Source organism: Lactuca saligna, chromosome 7 (assembly GCF_052625555.1).
Source record: "Lactuca saligna cultivar CGN05327 chromosome 7, ASM5262555v1, whole genome shotgun sequence".
NCBI classification, from domain to species: Eukaryota; Viridiplantae; Streptophyta; class Magnoliopsida; order Asterales; family Asteraceae; genus Lactuca; species Lactuca saligna.
The window spans coordinates 158,525,319-158,541,586 of NC_136423.1; the positions used below are offsets into that span (position 1 = coordinate 158,525,319).

The 16,268-nt window shown below is 36.6% G+C and overlaps 1 protein-coding gene across 1 annotated transcript; it reads right to left on the minus strand.

Annotated features, from left to right (window-relative positions):
* Window positions 1-476: 476 nt before the first annotated feature.
* On the minus strand, window positions 477-3,091 carry LOC145003871 (3'-5'-exoribonuclease family protein). The gene is made up of 8 exons (XM_078962776.1): window positions 2,800-3,091; window positions 2,240-2,367; window positions 2,079-2,135; window positions 1,904-1,996; window positions 1,744-1,822; window positions 1,536-1,660; window positions 1,295-1,438; window positions 477-992 (listed from the first exon to the last, which is right to left on the minus strand). Exons 2-8 carry the CDS (start codon window positions 2,363-2,365, stop codon window positions 753-755), a joined length of 864 nt encoding a protein of 287 aa, XP_078818902.1. The 5' UTR covers window positions 2,366-2,367; window positions 2,800-3,091; the 3' UTR covers window positions 477-752.
* Window positions 3,092-16,268: the final 13,177 nt, after the last annotated feature.

Genomic DNA, 16,268 nt, shown 5'->3' on the forward strand with positions numbered 1-16,268 from the left:
AAACTTACTACAAATTATAAGGTGATATAACTTGATACATTTATTTAAATCAACGATTATTATTTTATATAACTAAAAAAATAACTCTTAATTAATTAATATTTTTATTTTTAATAATTGATTAATATTTTTGTATTTTTAATTTGAAAGTTTAATTAATCTTACTGGTTATAAACTAGTTTTGTAATAGATAATTAGATATGAGGAATAAAAGCTTAAACGTTTTAAAGGATATCAAGTAACTTATAGAGTAAGTTACAAATTCGGTCCCTATCCTTTACAAAAAGTCATAAATTCAAACCGTATTCTCAGATTGTTCCAAATGTCATCCTTAGGTTTTGCACTTGGTTGCGGGATTGGTCTCCTTCCCAAACTCTCATACTCATTATTTTCAATGCCAAATCAAAAAGATTGGTAAAGTAGATAATCCAAATACTCAAAACACAAAAAGTCAAAAACTATCCAACAATAGTAACTTCCATCAAACAAATAATGATCTAACTCACTACCATAAATGATAAAACCATAGTAACTAACAACTTTCAAAACACACATCCAAAACATCTCCCTAGTTTCAAATTAAAACATAACTACCCGTATATCATTTATAACACATTACATCAAAATGTCATTTTAACCTCATAAAATGTTCTAACCAAAACTTTCAAAATAATGAACACAATAATACCTCTCTCTCTCTAATCTCTTTACATCCATTAAAAACATGATCATAATGAGTCATGAGTGATGAGTCACTCCTCTTCCATGGTTGCTTCAGCTGCAGCAATTTCAGAATCCAATTTGTTCATCAACTCCTCACTCACATGTTTACCAACCGATATCATATCAAGTACAACACTCGGATCCAACCCGGCCCCACCTCTTTTGGTCAACCCACAAATCAGCCCTTGTCTGTTGACCGAAACCGAAACTGCTGAACTCATTTCTGATTCCTCCTCTGAAGTCGCATCCACTATATAATGCCTCCCAACCTACAATACATCAAAAGTAAGTTACAAAAACTGTCCCTCTAATTTACAAAAAAGGTCCCTGTGAAGATATTTATTATAGAAAGGATCCATACGTTTAACAAATTACAATAATGGTCCCTTGAGTTAATTGTCTATCTAAAAAAAGACTCAAACTGCACTTCTTGGGATACAAGAAGGACCAAATCTGCATGGAAATTTCAATTTTGATAATTATAATATATCATTCCATTCCATTCCATTCCAATGTGGAAAACAACCATAACTAATGCTTTAATTCCATTCCCTATTTGATTACTGCATACCTTAGTTAAAGTAACTATGACAGGAACTGCAGTTGTGTCAAATTGTAGAAACTCTTCATCACTCACATCAACTTCTGGTTGTTCATCAGAAGGAGCAGTTGAAGCAACATTGACTTTTGGAATACCCGTGTTGCTTAAAGCAGCCTTTCATCGAATAAATAATAATAAAGTAAGATTTTTTTTGGTATTAAAAAGAAAAAAGAAAAGTATATGATGTTAGATATTTATAAATAATATTTACCTTGATAGCAGCACCTAAGGCATCGAGTATATTTCCATCTATATTTATCACAAGACCATCAATGTATAAATCCCAACACACTTTCCCTTCCACTATTGACAAAGATGAAAGATTAATTCCAGCTCCTGTAATACAAACATTCTTTGTGAGATGAAAGGGTAAAATGGTCATTTGACATGCTTCTTTTGTTTTCAACTACATTACATACCTGCTCCAGTTTTACCACCTAAAAGACATTGTCGCAAGGCTGCAGAGAGTTCCATTGACAATTCTTCGCCTCCTCTTCCCTAAAAAGGTAGGAATTTTTGTAAGGGTAAATTGTGTGTGTTTGAAGAAAGTTGGAGGACCAAAAGTAAACTATTATGAACCTCGTATTGTGGTGCTGCTGTGGGACTGCAATCGATGTATATGGAAACTTTTCCTTTGTCAGGGGCTGAAGAACTTGGTCTTCCTAATTCAGCCTGCAATCATGTAGGTCTTAAAGATCAACAAACATGCATGAATTTACATTTATATCCCTGAAGAAGAAGGGCCAAAAGATACCTTCACACTAGCTATGACTTCAGTTTTACCCATCTTTACTCTTGCTGAACCATTTGCCTGTCATCAATTAAGCTCATTAAGAACATAAATGATAAGCTAAGTGTTTTTATTAAAAATTGGGAAATGTTATTGAATAAAAAAGAATTTGAAAAGGTTTTTACTTGAGCAATGACTCCAGTTTCAACAGATATGGGGCGATATGTTAATCTTTTACGCCCATCTGTACGAAGGTCTTGAGCAATTCCTCCCTGTATAAAATGCTTCTCTCCCATAGATAGTCCCACCATTCCTGTATAAGGGTAATGAAAGAAAAAACAGGTTTTTAGCATCAAATTTGATACATTTCCAAAGAAATATATGCAATGCATCAAGTAATTTGTCATAAATCGATCTAACTCTGTTAGTTACTTTCCAAAGGATATGTAAATATTAATGCAGCTATGAAACACGAATGAATCACATCTCAAAAGATGGAACAAAAGATTATGAAACATAAGGTAACAACATCAACCGAATGGTCACTTGTGAGTAAAAGGCACAATCGAGTTCCGACAAGAAATGAGGAACTAGGGTTCTGTAACCATGGGAGCTATGGATGAGCTAATACATTGTTGCCATCATATTATTGACACTTAAACCAATAGGGAAAAGAATTTACATCTTCATCTTAATCTCAAAAACGTTCAAAAGAAAAGAAAAACAAATCGTTTAAAATTGTTACCGTGGTCTTTAATTCTTGCTTATAGAATCTCTTCAAATCAAACTGTGGCGAGTGTGCAACCGAGAGGCCTTAAGTTGAACCGAGAAGTTATCGGCAAGAGGCGACTGTGGGACAAGAGGCGATTGCAGAATAGCCAGTGGCTCTGTGCGTGTCTGCGTGAACCCTAGAAATGGAAGGGGGCGTGAACTGGGAAGAGGATGACGAGGCTGCCGGAAATTGAGGAATTAGAAAGAGGGGAACGAGGGTTTAAGCAAGAATGAAAGAGCCGTTTAACTTTGAACCCTAATTTTATCAACTTATTAAACATATAAATTTAAAATTAGAAACCCAAACCAAAATTCGTTCCAGTGCATTGTAATTGGAACTTGTCGGTTGCATTAGTTTCCTTTTTAAAAGTAACAATGACTTAAAAAATAGGGATAATGACTTGAAAGGGTAACGAACTTTCGACTTTTGTTACATTTAGTCACTAAACTTTTTTTCGTTATTTATTTGTCATTGAACTATTGAAACTGTTCACATTTTACCCTTATGACCGGCTGTTACAGGTCATAAGGGTAAATTGTGAACAGTTTCAATAGTTTAGTGGCAAATAGATAATGAAAAAAAGTTTAGTGACTAAATGTGAACAAAATTGAAAGTTCGTTTCCCTCTAAAAAGTTCAATGACTAAATGTGAACAAACTTCCTATTGTATTATGTTTTAGCAAAATTATTTATTTTTGTTTAATTGTAGCAACATTTGTTGATGAAGAAATCTATGAAATAAAAAAAACAAAATGTAACATCCAGATTTTCGGGTATCATCATTTAAGTATTTTTCTTTTGAGTTAAGAAGAGAGACTCGACGAGTCAACGCCTCAACTCGTCGAGTAAGGTCGCAATTGATGACTCAGATTAATGAATGGACTCGACGAGTCGGTGAGGCGACTCGACGAGTCCGCGTTGTTGGCAGAAACCCTAAATCTTTGGGCTCGAGCCATATTTAAAGGTACTTATGGCCTTCAATTGCGACTACCTTTCCCATAAGTGAGAACCCTAGCGAGCTTGAGTGTGTAGAGTGAGAGGAAGAGCTATCTTGAGCTTTTTGGTGTGATAGATCTGGACCCTTCTAGGTTCAGAGAGCCGAGAATATGAAGCTTTAGTAGAGTAAACCTTGGGGTTCAAAGTTAGGAAGCATTTATGGTATATATAGTTACTTTCATCTTACACATAGATATGAAGTATTTTATATAAATTACGTGCTATGTGTGCATATTATTTGAATACTTGTTGTGTATGCTGGATGAACGATTTTATACACGTTTTAAAAGATTTAAACGGTATATTTATTTTATATCTACAAATATGTTGCGGATGAAACATGGGTAGATGAAATAGTTGGTGTGTGATGAAATAAAATGATGAGAGATAGGTGATTGATAGAAAGGTGGTGATAATTAGGTAAATAGATGATGATGAATATCTGATGTAGGATGAAAGGATATACCATAACCTTAACCAGCAATGTGACGATATAGTCATCTACTAGAGTATAGATGGCAACCACAGACTATTCTAGACAATAAAGGGGAAACACCAGCAGACCCATAACCTGTAGGTGATGAATTACGAGTTCAGACGATGTTGTAACTACGTCTTCATGTGATGATACTCTAACCCCTTACTATGAATTACGAGTTCAGACGATGTTGTAACTACATATTCATGGGATGTCACAAATTTCGTATGTCAAACCAATGGTCATAATTCACATCAGTGAGAATGGTTCATTTTTTTGTAAAACCAAAATCAGATTGGAAATTTTGATTTTTTATTTTGGAAAATGTCAAACCATTGGTTTTTTATTTCGGTTTTGGTTTTTTGGTTTTTTTTTTTAAATATATTTTCAGGGTTTTTGTTTTTGTTTTTTTTATTTTTTTATTTCATAGATTTCTTCATCAACAAATGTTGCTACAATTTAACAAAAATAAATAATTTGCTAAAACATAATACAAGAGGAGGTTTGTTCACATTTATTCATTGAACTTTTTAGAGGGAAACGAACTTTTGATTTTGTTCATATTTAGTCACTAAACTTTTTTTCGTTATCTATTTGCCATTGAACTATTGAAACTGTTCACATTTTACCTAATAGCCGGTCATAAGGGTAAAATGTGAACAGTTTTAATAGTTCAATGGCAAATAGATAATGAAAAAAAGTTTAGTGATTAAATGTGACAAAAGTCGAAAATTCGTTACCCTTTCAAGTCATTATCCCTAAAAAATAATATATTTTTTGATTAATGTATATTTAGTCATTAAGTTTTTTTTTTTTTCTTTTTTATTTGACCATTTGATTTTTCTTTTTTACATTCGGTCATTATAATCGGTCATTCCATGTTAAAACCAAAAAAATAACTTAATAGTATAATATATTTTTCAGTGTACACGTTCAGCCTTTAACTAGGTTCTTAACATCCGCACGTTGCAGCGGTGTAATGGGTTTAAGTTGAATTTTGACGATTGTATTGATAAAAGTTAGACAATATTATATCTGTTGATAGATTAATATAACGGGGTGGTATCATTAAATAATTTCATTTTATACCGTCGAATGAAAATGTATTATATACAACCAAACTCATAAGTAGAAAAGGTATAGAAAAATAATCACAAAAACGTACACAAAATTTACATCAAAATGTAAAGAAACTTGAATTTATATCATCACATACATAAAAATAAGCAAGTAAGTTTATTTTATTAAGTTAATGCATGAAAGTTTAAATAAAAACCGTATTATATGTGATCGACTAATACGTAGGAAGCATATGTAAATATAAGCATGGAAAAAAAATTATGTCAAAATGAAGGCAAAATCGAATTTATACCAATACGTACATAAAAAACAAATATATATTTTTTAGATTAACGAATGGAATTCTAAATGTACGAAAAAAAATGTTGACAACCTCAAATTTATACCAATTTATACAAAGTTTAAAGTTGAAGAGGTTAAAACGACATTTTACAAAGTTTAAGGCGACATTTTACAAAGTTTAAACCCGAATGTGTGAAGATGCATTTTACAAAGTTTAAAGTTAAGGGGACAAAATGAAATTTTACAAAGTTGAGGGTGATAATTATTGGAAAATCATATTATATATACCTCGATATGCTATCAATTGCACGCTATAGTGATGCTATAACGCCGCTATAGCGTTTCACGATAGTTAACAACCGCTATTTTCAAGTTGGCGTTTTCAATTCGAGGTACCGCAATTTGCGCCGCTATTAACCGCCATCCACCACTATTTGCATGACCGAGATAGCAACACTATGGCTGCTTTTTCATTCTCTTTTATATTTGAATATATTTGGGCCATTTGATTAATTTGTCAATGAAAAACAATATTTAGTGAGCTTGGTACTTACATTTTAAAAAGCCCAATAAATAACCTAATTAAAATCATTTAAAGTACCCGATCACAAAGACAGAAAGGAAAACGTGACTTGATGAGGGCTTGAGGCTTGAGCTGCTATGACGAAGACAAACACACCTGCGAGGCTTCTTCTTGGGACCTAACTCGTTAATTAATCGCCCACGAAAACTTGAATTTGGTCTTCACTCTTCATTACTCTTCAATCGACCTCCACGGTCCATAGTCCACAACATCGACTCCCTTTTCCCTTAATCGGCTTCCAACACCCTAACAGGTATCAGGTATGTAATTTTTCCTTCAATGCTTTCTTTTCTAGACAGTAGAGACACACACTGTGATTTCCTTTAATTTTTCCACACAGTGACAGTGTTCACTTAATCGGTTTCAAGTTTCAACACAATGACAGTCTTCACTTTCCTTTAATTTGTCCTCATTCTCCTATAGCCACATGTATATTCAGAATCAATAGATAGTTGATCATACTTGGGATATATATATATATATATATATATATATATATATATATATATATATATATATATCACTGATCAGTTTCTTACATCTATCTTACATGGATATCAAAATCTATTTATTTTGACCTTAATGATATGAGAGTCACTTGTAGAGTATGTAAACGAAATTTGTATGGGCAAAAGTTCCACTATCCATTTATCCATTTATGTTTGCCAGTTTGTGTACTCATGTGATGTAATTTGTTAAGATTTAGGAAATAGGAACATAAAACATTAAATTGTTATTCTGTTAATGAATAATGAGTAATGACATGTGATTGTGAAACAAGTTTAATCAATTGTAAATAGGCAAATATGGAAGGGAATTCTTCACATGCTTCTGTGAATCCGCCCACCACCACTCCTACTAATACGAGATCGGATGTCGATACAACTAGTGTAAATGTAAATAAAGATATGGCTTAGGAATGGGGAGTTCAAAAGGATCCATTAAAAAAACAAAATATTTGGTGAACCTTGTGTGATAGAAGAGTATGTGGAGGGTTCACAAGGTTAAAAGAACACCTCACTCATACGGGAGGAAATGTAGTTGCATGCACTAAGGTGACTATGAAGATCACCAAGAAAGTGCTTGAATCAATGAAAGAAAAAGATAAAAAAGGAAAGAAAAAGAACAACATAAATACTTAGATCAACAAGTTGTATAGACCTTACTGAAAATGAGGATGAGCAAGATGATACCCCACAAGTTAAAAAAAAAAATTGTAAGTCCTAGTAATGTACTAGGTCCTATTGATATGTTTATAAGTCGGACCATGGAAAAGGAAAGCAAAATACATTGGATAAAAATAACCCGATTAAAGAAAAGTTAAAGAAGGTAGCTTGGAAAAAGATTACGGTTTGGGCTTATTTGGTAGGGTTACCTTTCAATGTCGTACGTGATGACGGTTCTTAGTCAAACTTGTAGTGCTTCACCTTATGAACGAAATTGGAGTACATTTGACAATGTAAGTTTTTTTTACCTATTTTTAACAAGTATTTTTATAATTATAAATGATATTAGTTTGATTGGAACATCTAACATATTAACTAAAATAATTTTAATTCTTTTGTTGTAGCTACATTATAAGAAAAGAAATTGTCTTTTGCAACAAAAACTAAATGAACTTGTATTCATCCAATGCAACAAAAGGTTGCAAAAGTGTTTCATGTCTTTACAAAACAAATATTTGGATCCTAGTTTGCTATGAGATGTTGAGGAGAATGATGACCGGACAATACCAACGGAAGATGAGCTTCAAGACTTTGTGGATGGTGGTGATGACCTTCTTTGGTTAGATATGCAAGAAGCAATGGGATCGAATGTAGAAGCTCAACCAAATATTAGGAGCAAACGAGAACGTTATATAGACGATGATGATGATGATATTAGAGATGTGGGGAATGATCTTGATGAAGAGGTGAATGCCTTGGATGATGTTGACTCGGAAGTCGAACTCGTGCCATGCGATTAAACTTTATTTGACACCTTAACACTACGTAGTTTCTATATTACTATATTATTATGTTATGTTTTTATATGACTTTTTAGGTTTTATGATATTAATTCTATATAGACTTATAGTTTTAATACTTAATACTCAAATATATAGATTCTATATAAATATAATATAAAATTATTAAATTATATGTAATATTAAAAAATTCGTTATAGCATCGTTACACCATCGTGTAACATCCGTACTCCCAGGTATATTATTCATGAATTTAATGTTGAAGTTTATTGAGGGACTCGACGAGTTGTGAGTCAAACTCGTCGAGTAGAGTCATGTTGACCGTGTGGGATTAATGATTGGACTCGACGAGTCAGAGAGCCGACTCTCCAAGTTGGTGTTGGGCAGAGAAACCCTAATTTCTCGGGGGCTGGGGGCCTATATAAGAACTTATGCCTCATTTCTGCCTCCCCAGCTGCCTAACCTTCCTGTGTAAAACCCTTAACGTGTGTAGTGAGCTAGGAGGGTCTTAGAAGCTAAACTTGGAGTAAACTAGTGCGCCTCTTGAGTAGATGAGGAGATTATCCTCCAAGGAAGCAAGAGAATTGGTTGGATCTGGTGTATCTTCATGCAAGGGCTGCAATGGGAGGTAAAAGCTTGCACCTTTCTTATTTATTTGCGTAGATCTCATGACTATGGAAGATTAGGGTTTCTTCTACCTTTTGATGGGACTTTGAGCATATAGAGTTATCATGTGGTCTAAACCTCAGATCTGGACCTTGTGAGGTCCCTAGAGTCCAAAGGTCCCAACTTTATTCATCCACATGGGGATTTTTGTGCTTAAAACCTTGTGAGAGCATGCTTTGGTATGTTAGATGTAGTGTTTGGAGTGGTAGATCTGCTTAGAATCATTTGAATGGGGAATTAGTTCGCATGGACTTGCCGAGTCTATAAGCTGACTCGACGAGTTGGTGAGGGTTTGTTCCGATGAGCTTGATTATGCGATAACTCAGCGAGTTGGGTGTCAACTCAACGAGTTGAGCTGGACCTTCACGAGACTTCCGAGGAAATCGAGTGGACTCGACGAGTCACATAGGTGCACTCGGCGAGTCGGGTCAAACATGGACTGTTGTCTCGAGTTTGACTTCTATTGACTTTAGGTTTTGGTCAGACAATGGAGGGGTAAAATGGTCTTTTATCCACTTCAAGAGTTAGAGAGAAAAAGAATAACCTTCGGTTATTAGAGACGTGAACATAGTATTAATTGGAGATATTTATCCTTTGTGTTAGGTGGAGGCTAGTTCGAGAATTGAGTATGAGGTTAATTGCTTGCGAGCTTGCGAGGTGAGTCTCCTCACTATACTTACCAAGAGTGGTATCTATGAGTGACCGGAGGGTCTTATGTGTTTACTTGAGTTATGCATATTGTGTGTATGTGATATATATGCTATATTATGTGTTATTCAGACCGGACTGGACGGTCCAACGAGCTGTGAGACTGGAGGGTCCACATTGAGACCAGATCGGAGGGTCCAACGAGCCGTGAGACTGAAGAGTCTTCACTGAGATCGGACAGGAGGGTCCAACGAGCTATAGCCATGAGAGGATTATTATTTGTGTATGTGATATTTTGGGGAACTCGCTAAGCTTCATGCTTACCGTGTTATATGATATGTGATTTAGGTATTTCTCAGAGTTGCAGGAAGCACGGACTTGATTGTACACACAAGAGAAAAAGTTATGTTTCGAGGATCCTGGTTTATTAATTAAATAATTATGAAGTTATGTTTTGTAAACTTAATAAATGTGATTTTGTGAAATGTGTTATGAGAATTATCTGATTTTAAAATGAAAATTTTGTTTGAAATTTTACGTCGTTACAAGTTGGTATCAGAGCATTGGTTTGAGGGATTTAGATGCACCTTCGGGTGTTTTTGGACTCAAACTGGGGATTTGAGAAAAAATTTCAAAAGAGATAGTTTTTCTAAAATGAGAAAGAGTTTAAGAGAAAACGAGTTGGAGCAGTGTGTACAATCAGCCAGAGCCCGAACGGTGATTTCCTAAAATACCCTTAATTTTGTGTTATGAGATATTTTTGAGATATTTTATGAGATATTATGCATGCTAGAGAGTAGGCTAGGTATTTCATATTCTAGGGCTAGAGTTACCTGAATTGTGATGCCTTAGCCTAGGAGTTGCTGCTATCTATGATTTGCTTTTGAGTATGAGCTTAGTAAGAGTATTTAGCAGAGATCACCTAGAGAGGGTTTTTGAGTTGACAGAAAATCTAGGAGAGATACCCGCATAGGGTAGAGTTGCTTGAGTTCGATGATACCTCTTGAGTGTGAGTAGATCAAGTGGAGTAATAACCTATAGTGGTTTTACATGTTGGTAGAGATTAGTCGATGCCCGAATGCTGCTTTCTTTGTGCTTTGAGGAACTCTTGATGATAGGAGTCAGCTACTAAGTGAATATGATGATATTCTGGAGGTAGATGGCTGGCATCATAAGGAGTTCTTCAGCAACTGATGACAGAGAAGTGAGAGAACCTAGGAAGAGCCTAAGGAGTGACCTTAGTCAGCTGAGTGCGCTGATAGAGGAGAGTATTCGCTGGGGAGAGACCAAGTTTAACGGGGTTGGTGATCAAGAAGGTTAAGCAATTATTTAGGAAATATGGGACAATCCGTGTGGAAAGTATGGGTAGATGTGGCAGGTAGTATGGGCCCATACTACTGAAAGCAGAGGACCCGTACTCGAAACAGGGAGAATTCCAAAGGTTCTAAGTAGCAATTGAGAGGTGATAACATGGTTCGAGTACCATGATTCGTAGCAAACTGAGAGGTGATAACATGGTTTGAGTACCATGATTTGTAGCAGATTGGGAGGTTATCACATGGTCCGAGTACCATGATTCGTGACGGTTAGTGCTTCAGAGTTTACTAGTTATCCCATTGTGATTGATTTGACTGAGAGCAGATATGATAGAGTGTGGGGCCAGAGGGCCATGTCGAACGAGTTTCAATGGAGCACACCTTGAGAAGGAAATTGAGTTAGCTCCGAGAGATTTTTGGTGAGATGCCAGTTGGAGTCGCAAGAGTCAGGGATGAGTAGAGATGATGCTTATTGAGGGATCGTAGTCTAAGTTGAGCAATCGACCAATAAACGAAATGTCATCTTCTTGTGACAAGAGTTGCGTTGTCCCAGTTTCTTAGGAGAAGCAAAAGATATAACGAGCTTCCGGTTTTAAAGTTTGGAGGTAAACCCCGTGGGGTAGCATAGAATTGCAACCTTTCTATCAGAGTATTTTGGGCGGTATGTTTGCTGCGAGGTATTTCTTATACCATGAGAGAGTCATTGTGGGGATAAGATGGAAGAGAACAAGGAGGTGCCTTATTGAGGGAGGCATACTTTTGTAGTAGTTTCGGGTGATCAAGAGGGGTATATCAGGGTGGTGACTCTCGTTGTTTGTGTTGTGTATTGACTGTGAGAGTGAGGTCTCTTACTTTTATGATGATTTTCGCGATGGGAGGCTGGTCGAGGAATTAGAGATGAGGTGCATGATAGTGTATTATTTTCAGACTGAGAGTCAGGACTAATTCGGGATAGTTGGGGTATCTGGTGGTGTATTGGTATGAGGCTTCGAGATGACTAGAGGCGGTCACCTTGGGAGGATTCCAAGATTTTTCTCTGGGTTATGGGATATTTAGATTTTTTTTGGTTCCATTGGGAAGATCATTGAAGTGATTATGTGGTACATTCAAGAGTCAAGTGTGATATACCTGGTGAAACAGTCTATGGAGTAGATTGTTGGTTTGCCAATTGGTGATGGTTCAAACCCTGAGTGGGGGAGAACAGAGTATTCTATTAAGAGGATTGTAACAACATAAATTTTAAAAACAATTTTCATTTTTTTTAACATAATAAAATTTCATAAGAACAATTTCAAAACCCATTGTATCACATATTATCTCAATAAACAACCCCATAATCTTAAGTACATAAATCTTCATCAGTGTGTACACATCATGTCGGTGCCTTCCCGCGATCCTCGCTAGTACCTGAAACACATATCACATAACACGGTAAGCATAAATGCTTAGTGAGTTCCCCAAAATACCACATACAACACATACGCCACTCAAGGCCATAGCTCTATGGGACCTTCCGATCCATGTGTCTTAGGGGACTTCTATCCCAACCCTGGTAGACCTTACGATCCTCCTCATCAACCTTTCGGTCCGTCTCATCTTGACCTTCCGGTCCATACCTTGTTGACCTTCCGGTCCATATCATGATGACCTTCCGGTCCATTCCATGCTACTCATAACATAACATAACACATACATATCACATATCAACATATATCACCTACTATGCATATCATATAAGACCTTCCGGTCACACATAATTACCACTCTAGGTAAAGTATAGTGAGAAGACTCACCTCGTATGAAGTCGGATAAACTCTCATGCTTGAATATCCTGAGCTAGCCTCCTCCTATCAGCAGGATATCATCTCTAATCAAAATCCTCTCATGTTCTCATCTCTAATAATGGGTAGAACACCATTCTACCCCTCTCTGACCTCTCTTGAATCAGCTTGACCAAACCCCGAGGTCAACTAAAGTCAACGATCAAACTTTGACCAGACTCGTCGAGTGCACATGGGTGACTCGATGAGTCCAAGCGTGTCCTCTGGATCCTTCTAAATCCTCACTTGACTCGTCGTGTGAACCTTCCACTCGACGGGTTACCACTGGTCATGAATCGCAGGGCAACCCGATCCGACTGGTCGAGTTCCCTTATGGACTCGACGAGTCTCCTCCATGGCAACACTCATTCGACCTTCTGAGGTGAGATCTGTTTCTCTAACTTATAGATCTGGCCTTCTAGCACCCAAAAGTCATGTAAAGGTCTGAACTTGAGACTCATGCATGGTGTATTTTGCTCTATACATCATTATGACTCTATTGAAGCTTCATAGCTTCAAAGCTCCAAGGTTACTCCTTCATGGCCACCTAGTTTTAGGTTCTCTGGACCTCACAAGGTCCAAATCTACAAAATAACTCAAAAAAGGGTTTGAATGCACCCAAAACCCCATCAATAAGGTGATACAAGCCCTAACTTAACCACCAAAGGAAATCTACTCAAACACAAGGGAGACAAGAGCTTGTACCAGATCTGAAGCTTGAAATGAGGATGAAACTGATCCACCAACCCTCCTCTGAGATCCTTGCAACACCCTTGACCTTCTTCTCAAAGAAATGACCTTCACTTAGCCTCTCTCTCTCTCTCCTCTTTAGCTTACAAATAGCTCTAGGGTTTCTCTCAAGGGACGAAGACACTGATGGGAAGGGGCCAAGGAGGCTATAAGTGCCTTTAAATAGGACCAGGACCGAGAGAATTAGGGTTTCTGTTAACAGTGCTAACTCAGTGAGTCAGCTTGCCAACTCAGTGAGTCAGCTTGCCAACTCGTCGAGTCCATTCATTTTCCACGTCACCAAGCCGCGATCGTACTCGACGAGTTAAGGCGCCCACTCGTCGAGTTACTCCTCATAACTTCGAAAATAAATACTCATTTTATCATACCTAGAAATCCGGATGTTACAAGGATCAGCGATCCATTCAAGTACGGTTATAGATCTGGTTATGGAAATCTGCAGTGCGGACACATGAGACCTGGGTTGTTAGTGGATGAGGCAAGATGATGTATGTGTATATGTTTAAGAAAAGGATGGGTGAATTCACGATAGGTGGTCGTTGTTCAAAAAATTTATTATGATCAGGGATTTTTCGGGTTATAGATGTTGAGTTCGAGGCGGTTGGGTAGCTGAGATTAGTGGGTATAGGTATAGATTATGATTTATACTCCAGGAGGGGCATCAGTTGAATTGTCAACCATTTGCAGAGTCGGTATGAGTAGTATTGTATAGGTGGCGATTAGTAGAGGGTGAAGATTTGGGCTTTTGTCAACTTGTTTTCAGTCGTTGACGACTCCTCTGTGTTTCGATTTGGGAGATAGGAATATTTCGAGGTTTCGAGTTGCGTAAGTGGAAGATCAGTGGTTGAGGCAAGACATCGTAAGATGTTGTGATGGTGTACCGAGGCACCCGAGGGATTTTTGTTCCAGTGGGAACCCATCAGTTACTTGTCGCTAGAGTGGGACTGTCTAAGGGTGTATATGTGCTGAGAATAGTGCCTTGCCTACGAGAACTTCCATCAAGAATGGTGATGCATAAGCTGGGTGGGTGTAATCACCTATGTATGTCGAGCTGCGGAGCGTGAGTTGATGAACTCAGTATAGTGATGACTTGATGATGAGATCATGGGATGATAAGAGAGCAAGTGGATTTGGGTGGGAGTAATCACTTGGGATTAGCAGGAGAAACCATGGAGTGAGCCCATGGTGAGTTAGAGGAGAGGGTGTCGTGATAATTCAGGGAGCCGTAGTATTCACTGGATAACAGGATAGTGTTGTGATACTGCTGGGAGCCGTAGTATTCACTATTCAGTGAGAGAGTGTTGTGATACTGTGGGGAGCCATAGTATTCACTGGATAGCAGGATAGTGTTGTGATACTGCGGGGAGCCGTGGTATTCGCTATTCAGCGAGATAGTGTCGTGATACTGCGGGGAGCCGTGGTATTCGCTATTCTGCGAGACAGTGTCGTGATACTTCGGGGATCCGTAGTATTAACTGGATAGCGGGAGGGTGCTGTGATACTGCAGGGAGTCATAGTATTTGTTGGATTAGTGTCTAAGCCCGTAACTATATTTGGTATGTACTTGACCCGGTTGTGCATGGTCCTTTTGGGTTGCCTTCACCAAAGCAACTTGACAAGGCAATTTAAGGAGAGAGATAGAATATTATGGTTTATTAATATATTATAAGAATAATATATATATTAAAGGAGAAATCATATTTATTTAATTAGTATTGGTCATAAATTAATTAGGAATTAATTTGGTGACTAAAAGAGATTAATTAAATAAAGTGGCATAAACTGTCAAATGTATGATAATAAGTTTTGGGCTAAGGAAACCTAATGGATTAAAGGGGGAATGAAATTATGATGGGGATCCATCATATTTTCATCCAAGGCCTTATTCCAGAAGGTTCCTTGGGTTGTTTGGTGGCTAAGTTGTCCATTAGGGTTTAAACTGAAACCCTAACAACCTACAGTATAAATATGACCCCTAGGCTATGAAAATCGGCTACACTTGATTCCAAGAGAACCCTAGGGCTGATTTTATCATCTCTCACCCTCTCTCATATTGCCTTCTTGCTTGTGGGGTTTGTGAGCCATTAGAGGAGTTGCAGTTGTGACTTTAAGCTCAAGATCAACAAGACTACAAGGATTTCAAGCTATTTAAAAGACGCAAACACTTAGATCTGTTCTTATGATGTTGATTTTGAATTTTATATGATATATCTAGGGTTGCAGGTCTTGGATTCAAAGCATGTACAATAGAGAAACATAAATCCAAGCATTAGGGTTTATATGAGCACATATGATTGTTCATATGCCTAAAACCCATCAATGGTATCAGAGTCATGATTGGTTTCAATTGTATGTGATGCTTTAACTGTTTGATTGCTGAAAAATCGTTATTTTTTTTGCTATCTGTTTGATGAACTCAACAAGTTTAGCTATCAGACAGAGGATATTTCGGGATTTTGTTGCTGTTTTGTCATGGGATTAATGCCTAAATCATTTTTTGAAGATAAAATCTGATTTTTATTGTAATTAAATGATTATCATTGCTAAAACAATAGATAATTTCAAATCTTTTGAATAATAGTTTATTTATATGATAAATATGGGTTATTTATTTTATTTGGTAATTATCTTGTAACTAAAATTGGATTAAATAAAATATAGATAATTATGAAATTAATTGTTTAATTTAAATTATTTGTTGTTTGATCCTTATTGTTTTGAATAGCTCAAAACTTGTCCTCAAGTTTTGAAATTTAAATTTTATGATTAAATGTTTAATTTTAAGTTATTTGAATTTCAAACCCTTAGAGTTTTACAAGTTAAAATTCAACCCTATACTATTATATTATTACAAGATT

Bases quoted from the DNA above. Each gene is read 5' to 3' on its own strand.
- LOC145003871 (XM_078962776.1), bottom strand. From the start codon at position 2,365: ATGGTGGGACTATCTATGGGAGAGAAGCATTTTATACAGGGAGGAATT. The intron at 2,136-2,239 runs GTAAAAACCTTT...AATTGATGACAG, and splicing joins AAACTGGAGTCATTGCTCAA to GCAAATGGTTCAGCAAGAGT. The intron at 993-1,294 runs GTATGCAGTAAT...GATGTATTGTAG, and splicing joins TCATAGTTACTTTAACTAAG to GTTGGGAGGCATTATATAGT.